At 40.8% G+C, this 19,432-nt stretch overlaps 1 protein-coding gene across 5 annotated transcripts in view; it reads left to right on the forward strand.

Moving 5' to 3' along the window:
- Positions 1–4,887: 4,887 nt before the first annotated feature.
- Positions 4,888–19,432, forward strand: part of cnr1 (cannabinoid receptor 1) — a 35,050-nt gene continuing 20,505 nt past the window's right edge. Inside the window, exons 1-3 of one of the 5 annotated variants that reach the window (XM_043686840.1) lie at positions 5,419–5,494; positions 6,065–6,180; positions 7,885–8,001. In XM_043686840.1, coding sequence (XP_043542775.1) covers positions 7,918–8,001 — 84 coding nt within the window. In that variant the 5' untranslated portion in view covers positions 5,419–5,494; positions 6,065–6,180; positions 7,885–7,917. Of the gene's footprint in view, positions 4,932–5,418; positions 5,495–5,660; positions 5,766–5,877; positions 5,916–6,064; positions 6,181–7,884; positions 8,002–19,432 lie in introns of those variants that run through there. The other 4 variants (XM_043686833.1, XM_043686850.1, XM_043686872.1 and 1 more) reach the window with 4 other exon arrangements.

The following is a 19,432-nucleotide window of genomic DNA, read 5'->3' on the forward strand; positions in this document are numbered from 1 at the left end:
TAACCAATGCCCTGTACAGCTGCAACATGACCTCCCAATTCCTATACTCAGTGCACTAACCAATAAAGGCAAGCTTAACAAATGCCTTCTTCACTATCCAATCTACCTGTGAGTCCACTTTCAAGGAACCCATAAACCTGCACCCCAAGGTCTCTTTGATCAGCAACACTCCCCAGGGCTTATCATTAAGTGTATAAGTCCTGCTCTGATTTGCTTTCCCAAAATCCAGTGCCTCACATTTATCTGAATTAAACTCCATCTGCCCCTCCTTGGCCCATTGGCTCATTGGCCCATCTGATCAAGGTCCTGTTGTAATCTGAGGTAACCTTCTGCATTGTCCATTACACTTCCAATTTTGGTGTCATGGAGTCATAGAGTCATAGAGATGTACAGCACAGAAACAGACCCTTTGGTCCAACCCGTCAATGCCGACCAGTTATCCTAACCCAATCTAGCCCCACCTGCCAGCACCTGGCCCATATCCCACTAAACTCTTCCTATTCATATACCCATCCAGATGCCTCTTAAATTTTGCAATTGTACCAGACTTCACCACTTCCTTTGGCAGCTAATTCCATACGCGTAACACCCTCTACATGAAAAAGTTGCCCCTTAGGTCCCTTTTATATCTTTCCCCTCTCACCCTAAACCTATGCCCTCTAGTTCTGGACTCCCCCATCCCAGGGAAAAGACTTTGTCTATTTATCCTATCCATGCCCCTCATAATTTTGCAAATCTCTATAGGGTCAGCCCTCAGCCTCCAACGCTCCAGGGAAAACAGCCCCAGCCTGTTCAACCTCTCCTGATAGCTCAAATCCTCCAACCCTGGCAACATTCTTGTAAATCTTTTCTGAACCCTTTCAAGTTTCACAACATCCTTCGGATAGAATTGTTCACATCCAAACCATTTATAAAGATGATGAAAAGCAGTGGATCCAGCACCGATCCTTGTGGCACAGCATGGTCACAGGCTTCCAGTTTGAAAAGCAACCTTTACCACTACCCTCTGTCTTCTACCTTCGGGTCAATTCTGTATCCAAATGGCTAGTTGTCCCTGTATGCCATCTGATCTAACCTTGCTAACCAGTCTACAATGAGGAACCTTGTTGTATGCTGAAAAAGTGTTGCTGGAAAAGCACAGCAGGTCAGGCAGCATCCAAGGAGCAGGAGAATCGCGTTTCGGGCATAAGCCCTTCTTCAGGAATGACCTTGTTGTATGCCTTACTGAAGTTCATATAGATCATATCCACCGCTCTGCCCTCATCAACCTGCTTTGTTACTTCTTCAAAAAACTCAATCAAGTTTGTGAGACATGATTTCCCATGCATAGTCATGTTGATAATCCCTAATCAGTCCCTGCCTTTCCAAATACATGTAAATCCCATCCCTCAGGATTCCCTCCAACAACTTGCCCACCACTGACACCAGGCTCACCACTCTATAGTCTTCAGTGTATGTTCCCTGAAACTGCCCTTACCGAAATGGCAGGTGTGTGGCCAGACCTTGGATGCCAGTTTGCATCGGAAACAGTGCTCCTTGGCATTGAAAGTACAGAAGTCACACAACCAAACTTTGTAACCTAGATGTCCTCTTGTGGAGAAGATACTAATATCAGAATGTTGCTGCTATCCTCAAAACTCTCTTATTAACATTTCAAATATCAACATAATTGAGATCAGCTATCCTCAGTCTGTTGATTTTCATACTTTCCACAACAGTTAGTGCCAGTTGTTGAGCATGACTTAATTAATTTCTGGGCACAGATATTGACACTGTTAGAGAAACCATCCAAAACAGATACCTTCTTTGCCATGTATAATTACATAGCCAGTTGTAAGTATCGACCTCCTTCTTTTGCAATTGGCTGAATGTTGAATTCATATCTCCCTTATCTAGCTGAGCTGTTTGAAATTATAATAAATACATCTTCTATTTTATTATATTTATCTTGCTTGTTTCTCATCAAGTAAAGAGTGCTTTAGTACAAATTTTATCTGTTTCTATCTATTCAGTTACCAATCTAAATTCCTCTGTAAATTGATTTTAAAAAGTCTATTTATCTCCACTGCCTTCTCTGTTTTAGTTTCGTCTATAAATTCAACAAAATTACACATAGTTTGGTGACCAGGTTATCTGTGTCAAGAAGTATTTTGTATTCCAGCACCATCAATGAAGAGCTGCCAGCTCCCAATTCAAAATTACATCTCACAATGCCCTTCATGCCATTACCCCTTAACCATTTCCCTCAACTTTACACTTAATCTCCCATTTAATGTTGGTTTGTTATAGTTTTTAGTTTAACTAGAAGTCTTCAAGGTGGATTAAGTTTTTGCTCTTTTTTTCAAAATTGTTCACATGTTTGTTACAAATACAATGGGAATCTATCAGAACCCTTTGATTCTGTCATGGTTCTTGTCAGTACCCCAAATCTCTGCCTTTCCACATCTTCCAATATATTCATGCACAACAGTGTACCAACACTTTGACCTTTGGTGAAAAACTTTAAGAATAATTCATGATTTGGAGGTGCTGGTGTTGGACTGGGATGTACAAAGTTAAAAATCACACAATACCAGCTTATAGTCTAACAGGTTTATGTGGAAGCACTAGCTTTTGGAGCACTGCTCCTTAATCAACCACCTGATGAAGGAGCAGTGCTCCAACAGCTAGTGCTTCCAAATAAACCTGTTGGACTATAACCTGGTGTGGTGTGATTTTTAATTATGTCAATTCAGCATTTTTCCTTTATTTCAAGTTGCTTGTTACTCCTACTTTAAGATTTTTACCTCTATTCAGTTTTGCACCAAGGTAACAAAAAAAACAGTTTTCATGAGTTTTGTACGTTCTGCTCTCATTGTCCTGGATTGTGCTATCTCTGTTAATTTCCTTCAGAAATATTCCATATTCCTTCCAAGATTCCACTCTTGCTCTTTCTCAATAGGTGTGGCACAATTCAAAAAGTTAGTGGGTGGCACAGTGGTTAGCACTGCTGCCTCACAGCTCCAGAGACCTGGGTTCAATTCCAGCCTCAGGCGACTGTCTGTGTGGAGTTTGCACATTCTCCCTGTGTCTGCGTGGGTTTCCTCCGGGTGCTCCAGTTTCCTCCCACAGTCCAAAAATGTGCAGGGTTAGGTGAATTGGCCATGCTAAATTGCCTGTAGTCTTAGGTGTAGTGGTGTGGGTGGGTTGCGCTTCGGCAGGTTGGTTTGGGCTGAAGGGCCTGTTTCCGTGCTGTAAGTAATCTAAAATATGCAAATTTTCAATTTAATTTGAGTATTGCTGAAAAAGGCACATTTCATCGAAGCTTTCATCTTGACCCGCATCAGAACATTTCACAAGAAATATCAAAGAAAAAACAACATTTATAATGTTGCTTTCCTTCACTTTGGCATTTTTTTGTCAATCTAATAAAAGCAGGATGTACAACTTCAACAAAATGTGTCTTTTTTTCAACAATACTGAAGTTCTGTCCTTCCAAGCAATTTAATTTCTTGATCCATCTACTTTGAGGGTTCTATCTTGGGGTTACAGCTATTCCTTTGTATGATGCATTTGTTTTGTGCATTTTACTTGGAAATTTGGGAAGACAGCTATGGTACCTTGGAAAGTGTGTTCCTCCTCCATTCTAGGGACATGGTAAGGGTTTCAGGACCACCTTGTTGTAATCTTCAGTTAGTTGGCAAAGGACAAATTGGTCAGTTACCAAAAGTACAAAGCTACATTACCCACATCACTGTTCCTACAAATAAATTATGATTCTGGAGAGAAGTCTAAAACTTCTAAGAAAAATATCAATATAATCATAGTTTTATCTTTCCAAAAGCTTTTGATAAAAAAATAAATTGTACTTTTTTCTCATTATACCATCAAGTAATATGAACACTAATCTCCTCGCGGGTAACCCAGTGAGATATTTTTCGGTCAATCCATGTCGGCTCATTCTGATGTTTTGAGTTGTCCTTTTAGATGTGTTTTCAGGTTTAGTGTTTTAATTGGGATAAGAATTTCACTTCCATGTTCCTTTTGCAAACACGTTTGAGTTCGTGTGCTCTCTTTGTGTCTGCTCCCTGTCCTAAAATGTCAATCAGCCAGAGGTTTGCCCGGGATTATCGCATATTGCAACACAATGAGAGCAGCACTCTGAAATCTTGACGTTTGTCTGGAATCCGTTTGAATGACCATAATGTCCTACTCAGTGACAGTAATGCGACATGAATACCCGGCTTTAGTCAGACAATGTTTGACAGCAGGCAATGAAAGGGCTCGGAGGCTGCAGTGACAAGCGGTAGTACAGTGTACACTCGGGCAGAGATGCTGCCAACATATTAACTTCCAGGCGAGCTGTTGGTAAATTTGCCGTCCACTGCATTTAGCATGTCCACTCCGGAGGTCTGATGGGACATTACAGGGAGTCAGGGAGGATGGGTGGGGGGAGAGACTTGGTGTGCGGAGGGTGTCATTCACTCCAACATGCACTGGAAATGTTATCAATTGATTCACTTTCACAAAATGCAATGGAGACAGTGAGAGACTTCACGGCAGGACTGTAACAATAAGCAGTTACATATGGATAGGTTAAAAACAAAGCTCGTGCTGTTAGGTAAAACAAGTCACGCCTTAAAACGATTGAGTTCCTCTTTGAACCCCACCCCCCGACCACCCTCACTATTCCAGATTCCGGGAGGTAAATTAACCAGCTTGCGCCAAATGGGATTGGGAGACTCTGCCCCAAATTCTCAGCAGGTCAGGCAGCATCTGTAAAGAGAAACAGAGTTAGCAATTCAGGTCGACAGCTTTTCAAATGCAGCTCGGGAGTTCCCTAAAGTTCACAAGAGATTGAGTGCGGTCCAAGGTCGAGGGGGTATGGGGGACCTGGGTGTTTATTTTAACGGCAGGGAGCTTCTTTCAGGACACTGGACAGCAGCCTGAAGGTGTGGGTGGGATTGTGTCTGCTGATGGTCGATGTGTTATTGACATTCCCCCCCCCCCCCGCTGAGGTTGTGCTGGGGTGTATTGTTGGTCTCGATTCAGACAACAACAATTAAATCGCTGGCCGGAGATCAAATGCCAACCGGCCGCCCCTGTCAGTCCTGTTCATTCTCAGTCAGGTCTTCAGGAAGACTGCGGTTTGCCGGACTCCTCAGCCCTGTGGCTTTTTGCAAGCGTTTCCCCCTCTCGAGCAAACTTGGAGCCGGGGCATTTACGGGAGCCCGCTCTGTCACCTTAAAATGACAATGGAGATTTGTTGGTGATAGGATGCAGGAGACGAACAGCGAAGTCGGTCTGGATATCCTCCCCAACGCCTCAATATTCATTCCCCCACCCACCGCCCTGTCCCAAGCCTCACTCTCCTGCGGTTTTGTTGCTCGCCTTCCCTCAGAAAGTCTTCCGTTAAAGAGCACTCGCCTGTGACTGAGCACTAAAACCAACAGCAGATGAATAGCAACACGTTAAAACCGTTGTGTGCACAAATTATTTGTTACAGATCTAGGAGGTGGGCTGTTTTAAGGATGTCAGGGGGGAGAAAAACTAGGGAATTGCATTTGTTCTAGGAGCTGTAAAGCGGCTGTTGGATTTATTCCTTGGCCAAGGTGACAGGATGGATTCCAGATCTTTTTTGTGCATTTCATCCTCTCACAGCATTCCCCCCCCCCCTCCCCCGCCCCTCCTATGATTTACATGCGAGGTCCACAGTCCTGCAGAGAGCTCCCGGCGCGGATCGAGCATGTAAGAGTCTCCTTGACAGGGTGTCAACACGTGATAAGGTGACAAGGGCTTCATAAATGTGCCGGAGAGAGAGAGATAGAGAGGCGGAAAGCGAGGGAGGGAGGGAGGGAGAGAGAGAATCCCAAAAGCTAGCCCAGGTCGGGAGGGGGCAGCGGCGTGAGGTTCCCGGGAGAGACAGAAAATAGAGAGTGAGTATATGTGGGGGGGTTGGGGGTGGTGAGAGAGATCAGTCAGCACTGGTACAAGCTCCCAGCAAATCAACTATGGAAATCTAATCGACCGAGCGCAGTATGGGAGGCAGCAGCGTTTTAATCCAGTCTCCAATTCCTTTCACTAGAGAAATCTCTTAGAAGAGGAGGGGGTAAAGAACACCACACAAAGTGCTTGAGAACCAGATCAATCCAAGCTGACAAAAGAGATCCCGAAGCTGTAAATGCAATTCGTCAATTAACGGTAAGTTCATTTTGAGGGAATGCTTTTGTACATCTCATATGTTTTATTTTTTTTATTATAAAAGCTGTTAACTTTCGAATGCAACGAGGCTGTGAATTGCATTTTCCAGGGGAGAGAGGTATTTCAGCATATTTTCCCTCGTGATCCAGTTGAATGCATTGTAGTTTAATGATGTTTGCTAATGATTGCTATCAAAACGACATTGATGACGAACATGATTAGCTTGGAACTACAGCACAGAGTTTGAAACACAAAACAAAGGGAAATTTTTGATGCAATGTTCCATTCAACTTCTGGCACCTTGCAAAATGTGAGAAGGAGTCAGAAATGGAGACAGCTCCATCATTTCCAAGGTGATTATCTTCGGCACTGGTCCTTGGGCATTCTTGAACCCTTTGTGTGAGTGAATGCTTCTCTGCTTGAAGCCTTTCCTTGGAGAGGCAGGTGCGAAAAATCTAACCACCTCTTTCATGTCTCCAATGTTAAACTGTTGTGATTTTGCACAGAAATACCATCGGCCGAGTCCAATTACTGTGTAGAATAGAACTATATAAATAAATCCTAGTGGTTAAAATTATGAAAAAAATGACCTTTGTTAAAAGAACCTTTTAATTTGTAATCATATCATAAATCTACAAAATGCAGCAGTTATTTATGAATAATCTAAATATATTTGAAACAACTTTAGATACAAAGGGGAAAAAATAGTATTCTATTAGACCTGATTATGTTATTAACTTTTTATAAAATGTACTTTTGAGACCTGGGATTCTGTTTTAAAAACTAACAAACAAAAAGATAGAATTTCGGAATAAGAAGCTGGAGAATTCTCTTCCTGTAAAGAAAGAATGAGTTGTGTAGCATTCAAAGTGCAATCATTTTTTTAAAAAAAATACATCATATACAAAAATCAAACTTTGAAAATGTGAGACGTTATAGCGACGATTATCCCGTGCGCGTATGTAACTCTCATTCACTTAAATGCACTCGACAATACTAGTCATCCAGTACCTTGAACCTAAATGTTTCATGTCGCCAAAACAATCAATCATCACATGATCCTATCTTGGCAATGATCAGTCAGCCATTGAATGAGTGGGCGAGTCGCCCATCAACCTGAAAACCCAAGAGATTGATTGACATTTCAGCAAAACATAACTACATCAGTCAAACAACCCAGCAATTAAACGGAATTAAATTGTTTGATATATGTGTAGCAAATTCTCTTTTAAGAAAAAAATGCTCTTGCTTCCCTTAAATCTACGGACGGCTTGTCGCCCCATTAGACGTCTGACTGGACGGCCGTGGACTGGCCCTAGATGATCACTGATTCGTGTTAAACAGTAACGACTCTGTCCTGGCACCGCGTGCCAGTTTGTGAGTTGCCACAGACACTCCTGAGTCTATCAGTCATCAGTGTGAATCATGATTCAGAAGAATGACTTCTTCCATCGCTGATAATTTAAAACAGTTCACATACCACCAGATCAGGTTATTAGCTTGTACACACGCATATTCTTGAAAGGTCTTTACAGTTAGTTTGTTCAGAACGGACGCATAGTGGGAAGTTATTTGACCCAATACCGAAAGAGCGCTGAATTTACTACAAACATCAATCAATGTCCCTGAGAACTCTGGAGGAGAGGAGTCCATTTAAATCTAGAGCTAACTGTACAACTTATTATTCACAATTAATACCCGCAGATTCTTCAAGACAACCTAAGTTGACAGATCAAGATGAGAGTACAGACGAAAAAAAAGCATTGGCTTCAGATATTGTACTTGGCGTCAGTTGAGTGGCTGACGATCATCGATGCCATGGTAAAGACTGAATTAAGATAGAACAATAGGATTTACAGAGGGATAATCTATTACTTCATGAAATCTCGCCAGAAGAACAAAGTTTCGTTTGTCCTTTGCAATATCGTCCTCACAATCTACTTGTGTAGAACGATTACCCTAATTTCCATACATCGTTGTAACCAGCTGTAAAAAAGACTTTGCAATGCTTCTTTTTAATATTTTCCAGCGGACTACAATCCTTCACATCCATTCATTTAAAGTACCTTTTTTCTTAAATCAGTTGACATAAGAGACAACGCACAAAAGAAATCTCAAACCATAGACATCTACAGCAACTCATATTATTCATGTCAATCAATTTTTTTTTACCCACTAAGGGTTTCTGGCAGATTAGATGCATCATCTGGTGCTTGGAGGCACAGGCAATAATTGAAAGAAAACATAGATACACTTTGTATGCAGTATACCAAGAGGAAAGCTCATAATTCCTCGTAGTGTAAAAGGAAAGCATTTATGCTCCATGTCTTGTGGGGGATGAATTTTGGTTCTCCATTGGGGTTTGTTCCTGTGGATTTCAGTTGACTATTCTGTGCGTATAATTCCTGGATATCACTTGCGAGTAGTTGTATGATTCCTGACATAGATGCTTACCTTGATTCATTGGCAGTATTCTTGTCTTTGGTTTAGTAAGTTGTGGTGTCAAAGTCCCTCTGCAGAGGTTCGAGTCTATAACCTCGGCTGACAGTTCAATGCAGTACTGAGGCAGGGCTGCACTATTGCAGGTGCTGATGGTTTGGTTGCGACTTTAAATTGAAGTCCCATATTCTCTTGTAGATGGAACTAAAAGATCTCAAGGCATCTCAAGATACCTCAAGGTATTCTGAAGAAAATTATAGGATTCCCCTAGGTCCTGCCCAATATTTATCCCTCCGCTAACACCACAAATATGGATTGCCGGGTTATTTATCTCAGTTGTTCTTCTGAGATCTTGCTGTGCACATGTTGACTACTGCATTTTCATGCATTACAAAACTGATGATAATGCAGAAGTATGCAATTGTTTGCGATGCACTATGGGAAATCCTGAAATTATGAATGTCCCTGTATAAATGCAAGCTCTTTAATTCCTTGTTTCTTAATTGGTGAATGTTGTGAAGTGTAATATTTTAGCAGAATACATGTATTTTGAAAGTTATTATGTTGGATGAGCATGCTTCTTGCTTTAACATTGCAGGAGGTGCATAAATTTTCAATAATCCAAATAGTGTGCATATTTTTAGGGAAGAGTAGAACAAGTGACCACTACAAATCTAAAGTTGGGAGTGAGATCTTGATGATACAGTGACAGTGCATTTCTAACACTCATGATTGTACATTATACCCATATTACCTTATAGTATGCTATCATGATGGCTAATTCTAGACTGTGCCTCGTTGAGGCACACAATGGCTACTACTATAGCACTCTTAATCCTGTATGCACTTTCCTTCAGTGCCACCCTCTTTGGTCTCTTCAGCTTTGCAAACTTCTTCCTTTTATGCATATTCCCAACTCTTCTAAATAAACTACCCACAACTCTCTTTAACTCATTGGCCTACCCTCACCCTTTCTGTTAGCCTCCACTTGGTTTTCTGTGAAATTTCTGTCTCATTACCATGCCTGAAACCTTTCTAGACATTCATAACCTCTTTCTGGTTCAAGGCTGGCTTCCACCATGACTGGATATGACAAAAAAGACTACTGCACAAAGCGAAGAACTCATGGTGTCGAGATCAATTTATTAAAATGGATAAAGGATTGACTAACTGAACGAAAGCAGTGAGTTGTGAGGAATGAATAATTTTCAGATTAGCAAACCTGTAACTTGTCAGTTGCCACAGGGATCAGTGCTGAAGCCTCAGCATTTACAATTTACACTACTCAACTTGGATAAAGGGATTGATTAGAGTGGTGTTGGAAAAGCACAGCAGGTCAGGCAGCATCCAAGGAGGATGAAAATTGATGTTGCGGGCAAAAGCCCTTCATCAGGAATAGAGGCAGGGAGATTGCAGGGTGGAGAGATAAATGAGAGGGGAGNGTGCTGAGCTGGAAGTTTGGAACTGGGGTGAGGTGGCGGAAGTGGAACTGAGGAAACTGTTGAAGTCCACATTGATGCCCTGGGGTTGAAGTGTTCCTAGGCGGAAGATGAGGCGTTCTTCCTCCAGGCGTCGGGTGATGAGGGAGCAGCGGTGGAGGATGCCCAGAACCTGCATGACCTCGGCAGAGTGGGATGGGGAGATGAAATGTTGGGCCACAGGGTGGTGTGGTTGATTGGTGCGGGTGTCCCGGAGATGTTCCATAAAGCGCTCTGTGAGGAGGCATCCAGTCTTCTCAATGTAGAGGAGACCGCATCGGGAGCAATGGATGCAGTAAATGACATTGGTGGATGTGCAGGTAAAACTTTGATGGATATGGAAGGCTCCTTTGGGGCCTTGGATGGAGGTGAGGGAGGAGGTGTGGTCGCATGTTTTGCAATTCCTGCAGTGGCAGGGGAAGGTGCCAGGAGGGGATGGTGGGTTGTTGGGGGGCGTGGACCTGACCAGGTGGTCATGGAGGGAACGGTCTTTGTGGAAAGCGGAAAGGGTGGGGCAGGAAATAGATCTCTGGTGGTGGGGTCCATTTGGAGCTGTTGGAAATGTCGGCAGAGTCTATTCTAACCAAACTTGCTGATGACGCAAGTTCTGAGGAGGACACAGACTGGATGAATGGATAAGGATATGTTAAGTGCATAGACAAAAGTTTGGAAGATGCAGCATAAAAATGTGTGAATGTTGATTTTAATTACAATAATAGAAAAACAATTATAATTAAAATGGAGGGAGATTCCAGAATTCTGTGAGACACAGGAATCTAGATGCCTTCATGCATCAAACACAAAAGCTAACATGTAGGTACAGCAAATATATAGAAAGGCAAGGGAAATGTTATTCCCTACTCCATGAAGGATGAAATGTAAAAGTCGGAAAATCTTGCTATGACTGTATGAGTGTTGGTGAGACCACACCTGGAGTACCATGTGTGGTTTTGGTCTCTTTATTAAAGGAAAACAATGCGAATGGGATGAATATACCATCAATGAGGAGGATCCATACCTCTAGAGCAAGATTAACGTGGAGGTCTCTGGTAGCCAATGTCCTTTTAGGGCATGGAACCTGAAGAGATAAGACACTTGTAGTTGAGGTAGCACAGTGAAGCTTCATTAGATTGATTCCTGAATTGTTTTATGAGAAAAGGTTGATCAGACTGGACCTATACTCATCAGAGTTCAGAAGAATGAAAGGGACCTTATTGAAAGATAAAACATTCCGAGGGGACTTAACAGACAAAATGCTGAGTGGATGTGCAGTGATCTAGAACCGGGGCTAGAATATACTGCCCCGCACCAATCAACCACACCGCCCTGTGACCTAACATTTCAACTCCCCCTCCCACTCTGCCGAGGACATGGAGATCCTGGGCCTCCATCACCGCCGTTCCCTCACCACCAGACGCCTGGAGGAAGAACACCTCATCTTCCGCCTTGGAACACTTCAACCCCAGGGCATCAATGTGGACTTCAACAGTTTCCTCATTTCATTTATCTCTCCACCCTTCAGGCACTCTGCCTGTATTCTTGATGAAGGGCTTTTGCTCGAAACGTCGATTTTACTGCTCCTTGGATGCTGCCTGAACTGCTATGCTTTTCCAGTACCACTAATCCAGAATCTGATTTCCAGCATCTGCAGTCATTGTTTTTACCCACACAATCAGATCACCCAGATCTTATTAAGTGGTGCAGCAAGTCTGACGGATTATGTGCTCTTATTTCTTATATACATATACAATGGTAGTGCCAAGTCCATTAATCAAGAAGGAGACTTAATATGGTAAATGTGGAGAGTTTATTTCTCCTTGTGGGAGAGTTTTGGTCCAGAGAGCATAATTTCAGAATAAGGGCTTGCGCAGTTAAGATAGAGATGAGGAGGTATTTCTTGTCTCAGAAGTTTGTGAATCTGTGGAATTTTTTACTGCAGATGGCTATTGAGAGTGGGCTGTTACATATATTCAAGACAGAGATGGTCAGATTTTTAATCTGTAAGGGATTCAAAGTTTATAGAAAAAATGAGTTGAGGATTATCAGATAAGCCATGATTTCATTGAATGCTGGAAGAGACTCGATGGACTGAATGGTCTAATTCTGCTCCTATATCTTGTGGTCTTTATTAAATGTTTCATATAAGTTGCAAGTTGTTGCTTTTGAGACTACCATGAGGGCAACAAAATTGGAATAGTTGATCAATGGTTGTCTATCAAAGAGAAATTTTAGGTGCAGGATGAAGCTAAAGAAGTCAAACATGGATTGGTGGAGGAAGAGATAGATGGTAACTTTTTCCAAAGATAGATCTGAGAAGAAATAAAATAATTGAATACAAAAGGTGAATGAAGTTTGGGATGAAGGTTCTAATAAAATGCAGGATCTTAAAGGAAATATGTAAGTGGTGGAAGTATGGAAGCCAAATTAAGACAACTGGGAAGCAAACACGAGTTGAGCTCTTCCAATGTGTATCATGACACCACTACAGCAGTTAGAATGAAATACGCACAAAACCAGATGTGTGGCCTGTAAGGAAAAAGGAGTGAATCAAGTGCGTTGACTTCCCCATTAAAATTGCTTCACTCCAATGTCCTAGTACCTCTAATATTAATGTTGCTACTTCAAGACTGACCTTCTAAACCCATTCCCATTTCCTTGTTCATTGCTGTCATCACTCCTTAGCACACCCCAACAAGATTTATGTCATCTCTCCCTCATCCTTCCAATAATCTGTCTAATGAACATCTAATATAACCCTTACACATAGCCCTGCAAAATGTTTCCTTAATGAGAAACATCTCAACTTACAGAAGTTTGACTCATTCCTTCCTTAAATTATGAAACTACGCTCTCTGGTCCTAGACCCTCCCACAGGAGAAATAAACTCTCCACATTTACCTTGTTGAATCCTCTAAGAATCTTGTATGTTTCAATAAAGTCACCTGTCATTCGTCTAAACTCCAATGAGTACAGGCCAAACCTACTCAACCTCGCCACATAAATCTGAGTATCAGTATTCTGGACTGCTTCCTCTGCTAGTATATCCTGGATAAGGAATTCCAAGTTCACTAAAATTCCCCATCTATGTCATTAATATTTACTGTGAATAATTGTGGGCCCCAGGACTGATACCCATGGCACTCCAGTAGTTACAGATTTGCATCCTGATAATACCTCCCCTTATTCCTGCTCTTTGTTTTCTATTAGTTAGACAATCCTCTCCCCATGATAATATGCTACCTCCAACAGCATCACGTTATTAAGTAGTGTTATGTATGGTACCTTATTAAATCTGAATATATATATCATTGTCTACTTCTCCTTTATTGATCCTGCTTGCTAGTGCCTCAAAGAATTCTAGTACATTTGTCAGGTCTGATTTCCCATTCATGAAGCCATGCCGACTCTGTTTGATCATATTATATATTTTTAAATATTCTATTATATTCTTAATAATAGACTCTAACATTTTCCCAATAACAGATGTTAAGTTAACCGACAATTGTTCCTTGCTTTTTGTCTTTCTTCACTTTTTAAATAAAGGTGTTACACTGGCAGCTTTCCAATCCTATGGGACTTTTCCAAAATCTAAAGTTTTTGGAAGCTTAGTACCAGTATATCCACTATCTCTGTTATTACTTCTTTTAATATCCCATCAGGTCCAGGGGGACATACATTAAGCATGGTAAATAAGCATATAGTCAATCATGTAGCAATGCTTCAGAGGAATATTATCATCAGAATTTGACATCGAACCACATGAGGAGATATGAGGAGACAGATGGCCAAAAGCTTGGTAAAATTATATTCTTGATATCAATCTCCATAATACATTCAAATCTGTCCCTATCACTTCTTAAGGTGAAGTCATAATTCAGGTTTTCATCACCTCAAAGGTTTGATGTTTCCCATTTCTCATTTGACTTCACAAGCTTCCAAAGTATACAGACTCTGTCCAAATTAAATTATTACCCTCGACTCCAATATATGCCTTTGGAGCAGCCTGTCAGATCCAAAATTCTTCATAGTCTTGCTCCATCTGTACTTTGCAATCCACTCCTGATCTACTTTCTAGTGTGTAAACTCTGCTCTGCTACTCTGGACTTCCCCGCGACTCAGAATTACTGAATGGTGTAGAAGGAAACCATTTGATTTGACCATCATGTCAGCACCTGTTCTTCAAATGAGCAATTTATCTTGTGTCATTCCTCCCCCTTCTTCTCTCAATTCTGCACATTCTTTCTTTGTTCACTCTGTTCTGCTATTGCAAAATGCTTCTTCAGATATTATGCTCCTCCCCACCTGAGTTCAGATTTATCAACCTTTACTGCATCCCATTCTGTTTCGAAAGACTCGACTTTGCCTTTCTGATTCTGATCTCGCCAATAATCTTTTCACTTTCCAATACTCCCTTTCCTATTTCTTGGGATGTATTTTAGGATATTGTCTCCATGCAAAAAGCCTACAAAAAGAATCATGCAACATAGAAGGGAGCCACTTAGCCAAACAACCTTGTGTCTGCTCTTTAAAAGAGCCATTTAATTAGTTCCACTCTCCTCCTCTTTTTTCAAACCCCTGACATTTCCTTTATCACATATATACCAACTTCCCTTTGAAGCTTCAACAGATACTGTGTTCCTACTCACAGCAATTTAATGCATTAAAACACTTTACGTCTCAATTCTGGTTCTTTTGTCAATCATCTTAAAATCTATATTCATTGATTAGCAATCACACTTGCCTTGGAAACAATTTCTCCTATTTATCACATCAAATCCGTTAAACCTTTCTGCTTCTCTCCTGTAAGAACAACTTTAGCTACTCTAATTTCACCACATAACTGGAGTCTCTTGTATTTATGTACCACTCAATAGCCTCTGCATGCTCTCTCCAAGTTATTGACATAATGATTGTGTGGTGCACAGAATTGGAGCACCACAGAATTCTGAGAGTATTATGATGAATCCTATAAGTCTTATTAAAGGTTAGAACGATCCAATTGTTAGCTTTTATCTTAGTGCTAGCATGATTTCAGTTTCAGATTTCATAAATACCTCAAATGTGGACATAGCATAAATGAAATAGTCAATAATTTCAAATAAGAAAGGAATAGAAGGTTAAGCTGATATAGTTTGATGAAGCAGGATGGGAGGAGGTGAATTTAAATTGCAGAGATTAACATAGGCCAGTTAAGTCAAATAATGTTCTGTTTTCTACATATATAATATAAATCTAGAGATACTCTATATGTAAATGTCTATTCCCAGTTTGATATTATTCTTATTTTTGGCAGAGTAATTAGGTTCACACTTGAGATTATATTAGATTCCCTACAGAATGGAAACAGGCCCTTCAGCCCAACAAGTCCACACCGACCCTCTGAAGAGTAACCCACCCAGACCCATTCCCCTACCCTATGTTTATCCTGGACTAATGCACCTAACACTACAGGCAATTTAGCATGGCCAGTTCACCTGACCTGCATAGCTTTGGATTGTGGGAGGAAACCGGAGCAAACCCACGCAGACACAGGGGGAATGTGCAACCTCCACACAGACAGTCGCCTGACAGGGCAGGAATAGAACCCAGGTCCCTGGTGCTGTAAGACCACAGTGCTAACCACTGAGCCCGTGAGTATAATTTTGATGATGGTACATATTTTTTATAGAATGAGCACATATGTGACAAAGCTAGAATTTGTTACCCTTTCCTAATTGTCCTTGAACTGAACAGTTTGCTAGGCCATTTCAAAGGAATCAACCACATTATTGTGGATTTGGAGTCACATGTGAGCCACATTGGGTAAGGATTGCAGATTCACTTCCCTAAAATATATTAGTGAACCAGATGGATTTTTTTGACAAATGGCAATCGCTTAATGGTACCACTAACAATCTTGTAATTGCAGGTTTTTGTTTAATTCCACCAGCTTCCATGGTGGGCTATTTCCCAGAGCATTATCCAAAACTCTGGATTACAATATCTAGTGACATTACCACTACACCACTATATGGTCCCAAATTGTTAGATGTTATGTCTAGCAGTAAACACAAACACTAGTTGGGACTCACCAAATATTTCAGTACATTTGCACTACTGAGCTTACATAAGAAATATGTTGCACTTTCACTCAAGTCTGAAGGAAATTGGAAAATAGTTTAAAAAGTAGCATTTCTTTATACTGCCTTCAATCTGCCATTAATGTCAAGAGGAGACAAAGGCCAAGTGCACACTGAGGGTTTCCTATTTGTCATTTAGCTACACTTTTACCATTTCACAGACTTATCCTTTTTTGTGTTTTCCTACTCCTTTTCCTACCTCTGTACTTTCTTAAAACTGTTACATCTCTAATTCTAATGAAATATCATCAATTTGAAATATTAACTGTTACTAGCTACACAGATGCAGAAAAGCCACTAAATATTTTAGCCTTTTCCAGTTTTATTTTCAGTTTTCCAGCAACAGCAGTTTTTGTTAAGTAAGTACATGTTGTTTTGGCATTGAAGGGGATTAAGAGACACAATTCTGTCTGAGTTTACTAATAATCTTTATATGCAGGTTTCTAAGTTTACTGTTGTGGTTTTATTTCTAGGTCTAAATTCCCAAGACAAACACAGGGCTTAACTACATTCTGGAGACATATCATTGAACACAGGAGGAAATTATAGCTAAGTATCTGTAACTCCCTCTGTGGGTGTCATTTAGTAAGCGCAGAATAGTACAAAACTCCAATTCTATGCTCAATGAAACTGAACATTATGTGGAACGACCTCCAGATAATCACTCAGTAATATCAGGCAACAAAACTAGTATAGTTACAACAAGTAGATTTCCTTATGATGAAAGCCTTTTCTCAGCAATTTCTGGAAACACCAAACTGCGCAGCATTCTTTATCCCTCAGAAGAGTGGGCCATTATATTTCTAAGTGTCTGCAGCTCTCCGGATATGGGAGTGAGTGTACTTTGATAATTACATCCTAGTCACTGTCAATTGCATACCATGAGACATGTGAGGAAGCTTGGATAGCACTCTGAGAGACAATTAAACACAGAGAAGGCAAACAATGCATGCCCTTGCTTTCTGTTATGCAGCATGTATACCGTATTTGTTGTGCAGTCGAATCAGTAATTCCCACCCCCTCGCTGCATGAAGGGCGACCTCTAGTGACTGCGACACAAACAATATTCCAAAACGCCCAACTCCGTATTTTCAGTTTCTGAAGGACCAGCTGTTATTGTTTCTTAATTATCCTGCGGATTGCACACTTAAAGCAGCCAGTTTGCAAAAGATACATAAGTAATATTGCATTGGATTTTACATTATTGATGACTTCACAGCAAAGCAGCTCAATACTTAAAAAACAGTGAGAAGATGTTTATGACCGTTTACATTCCTATTGCTTTCCAAGATGCCACATTAATCTTTTGAGGTTAATATTGGAAATTTCCTTTTCTTGCATATTTAGAGATGATTAGAGGAATGTATTAGTATATTGAGTTTGTCTATGTCGCTACAATACCATAGCGAATGGACACCCACACACTATTACACTGTTGAACTAACTTTACACCCTTTGTGAAGGCTTCTGCACTTCAAAGGCATGCAATGTCCTTAATATACATGACACATTTTTAAAGGATATTTTAGCAAAGATGTAGCATGGGACAGCTAAGGAATGCCAATGTGGTCAGAAATTATCTAACTAATTTTCCCTCTGTTGTCTCCGAATTACCATCATCTTGTCATTGATTGACTGAATCCTAAAGGAAATAACCGCTAGACTGGATCTATGGCAGATAGTGAGGAAAACAACAAGAAAGAAAAATCAATTTGATTGCATCCTCACCTATCCACCTGTAGCAGATGCACCTGTCCATTACAGTATTGGAAGGAGAAACCACCTCGCAGTCTTTGTGGTGATGATGTCCTGCCTTCACATAAGGATATCCTTCATCATGCTGTATGGCACTACAACTATGCTGAATGGGATAGATTTAGAACAGATATAACAACTCAAGACTAGGTATCCACGAGTTGCTATATTCAACCACAACCTCATAGCCCAGCATATTCCGCATTTTACCATTACAAAACAGGCAACATTCCCCATATTTTATGAATAAATAATAAAGGAAAATCCCATTTTTCCTTCAGTTCAAAAATATATAAGAATATATATATATATATCTGGCTTGAGCACCTAAATAATGAAACATTCCCAGCCCCCTAGAATGGAGAAGTACATAGATTTGCAACCCTTTGAATAAAAACATTTCTCGTTATCATTAATGGTTGACCCCTCATCCTGAAATTATTACCTGTCACCCTTACACCATTTGAACAGTTATATTATATGCGATTTCCTTTCTTTAAATTTGTCCAATGTATATGATCATTTGCAATACAACACTTCTCCAATATTGTCCTGCAGTATCAGGTATGATTATTGATTAACCACAATATGGGATTTTAATCCATAACAAGGCATCCAGTTGAGCCAAGCCGATGCACACTAAATGGCTATTATCAACTACTTCCTGAATCTTCTGAATGTAACTGCATTTCTACTTTCAATTTATTGAAAGAGAACTGCCCCCTGGGTCCTGAAGTATCTCACTTGTCATCCCTTGCCAGCTCACAATTTTCTATTTATGGCATTTTTTTACGGCTTGGGTTTGAACTATTTCCTGCCAATTACTTTTCTATAGCCATTTATCTTAGCTGCTGATTCCTGATAGGGAACCACATAGAGTCATGGAGTCATAGAGATGTACAGCATGGAAACAGAGCCTTCGGTCCAACCCATCCATGCCGACCAGATATCCCAACCCAATCTAGTCCCACCTGCCAGCACCCAGCCCATGTCCCTCCAAACCCTTCCTATTCATATACCCATCCAAATGCCTCTTAAATGTTGCAATTGTACCAGCTTCCACCACATCGTCTGGCAGCTCATTCCATACATGTACCACCCTCTGCGTGAAAAGGTTGCCCCTTAGGTCTCTTTTATATCTTTCTCCTCTCACCCTAAACCTATGCCCTCTAATTCTGGACTCCGCACAACATCTTTCCGATAGGAAGGAGACCAGAATTGCACGCAATATTCCAAAATGGCCTAACCAATGTCCTGTACAGCCACAACATGACCTCCTAACTCTTGTACTCAATACTCTGACCAATAAAGGAAAGCATACCAAACTCCTTCTTCACTAACCTATCTACCTGCGACTCCACTTTCAAGGAGCTATGAACCTGCACTCCAAGGTCTCATTGTTCAGCAACACTCCCTAAGACCTTACCATTACATCAAACACCTTTGAAAATCCAAACAAAT

The sequence above is a fragment of the Chiloscyllium plagiosum genome, chromosome 3 (assembly GCF_004010195.1).
Source record: "Chiloscyllium plagiosum isolate BGI_BamShark_2017 chromosome 3, ASM401019v2, whole genome shotgun sequence".
In the NCBI taxonomy this organism is placed as follows: domain Eukaryota; kingdom Metazoa; phylum Chordata; class Chondrichthyes; order Orectolobiformes; family Hemiscylliidae; genus Chiloscyllium; species Chiloscyllium plagiosum.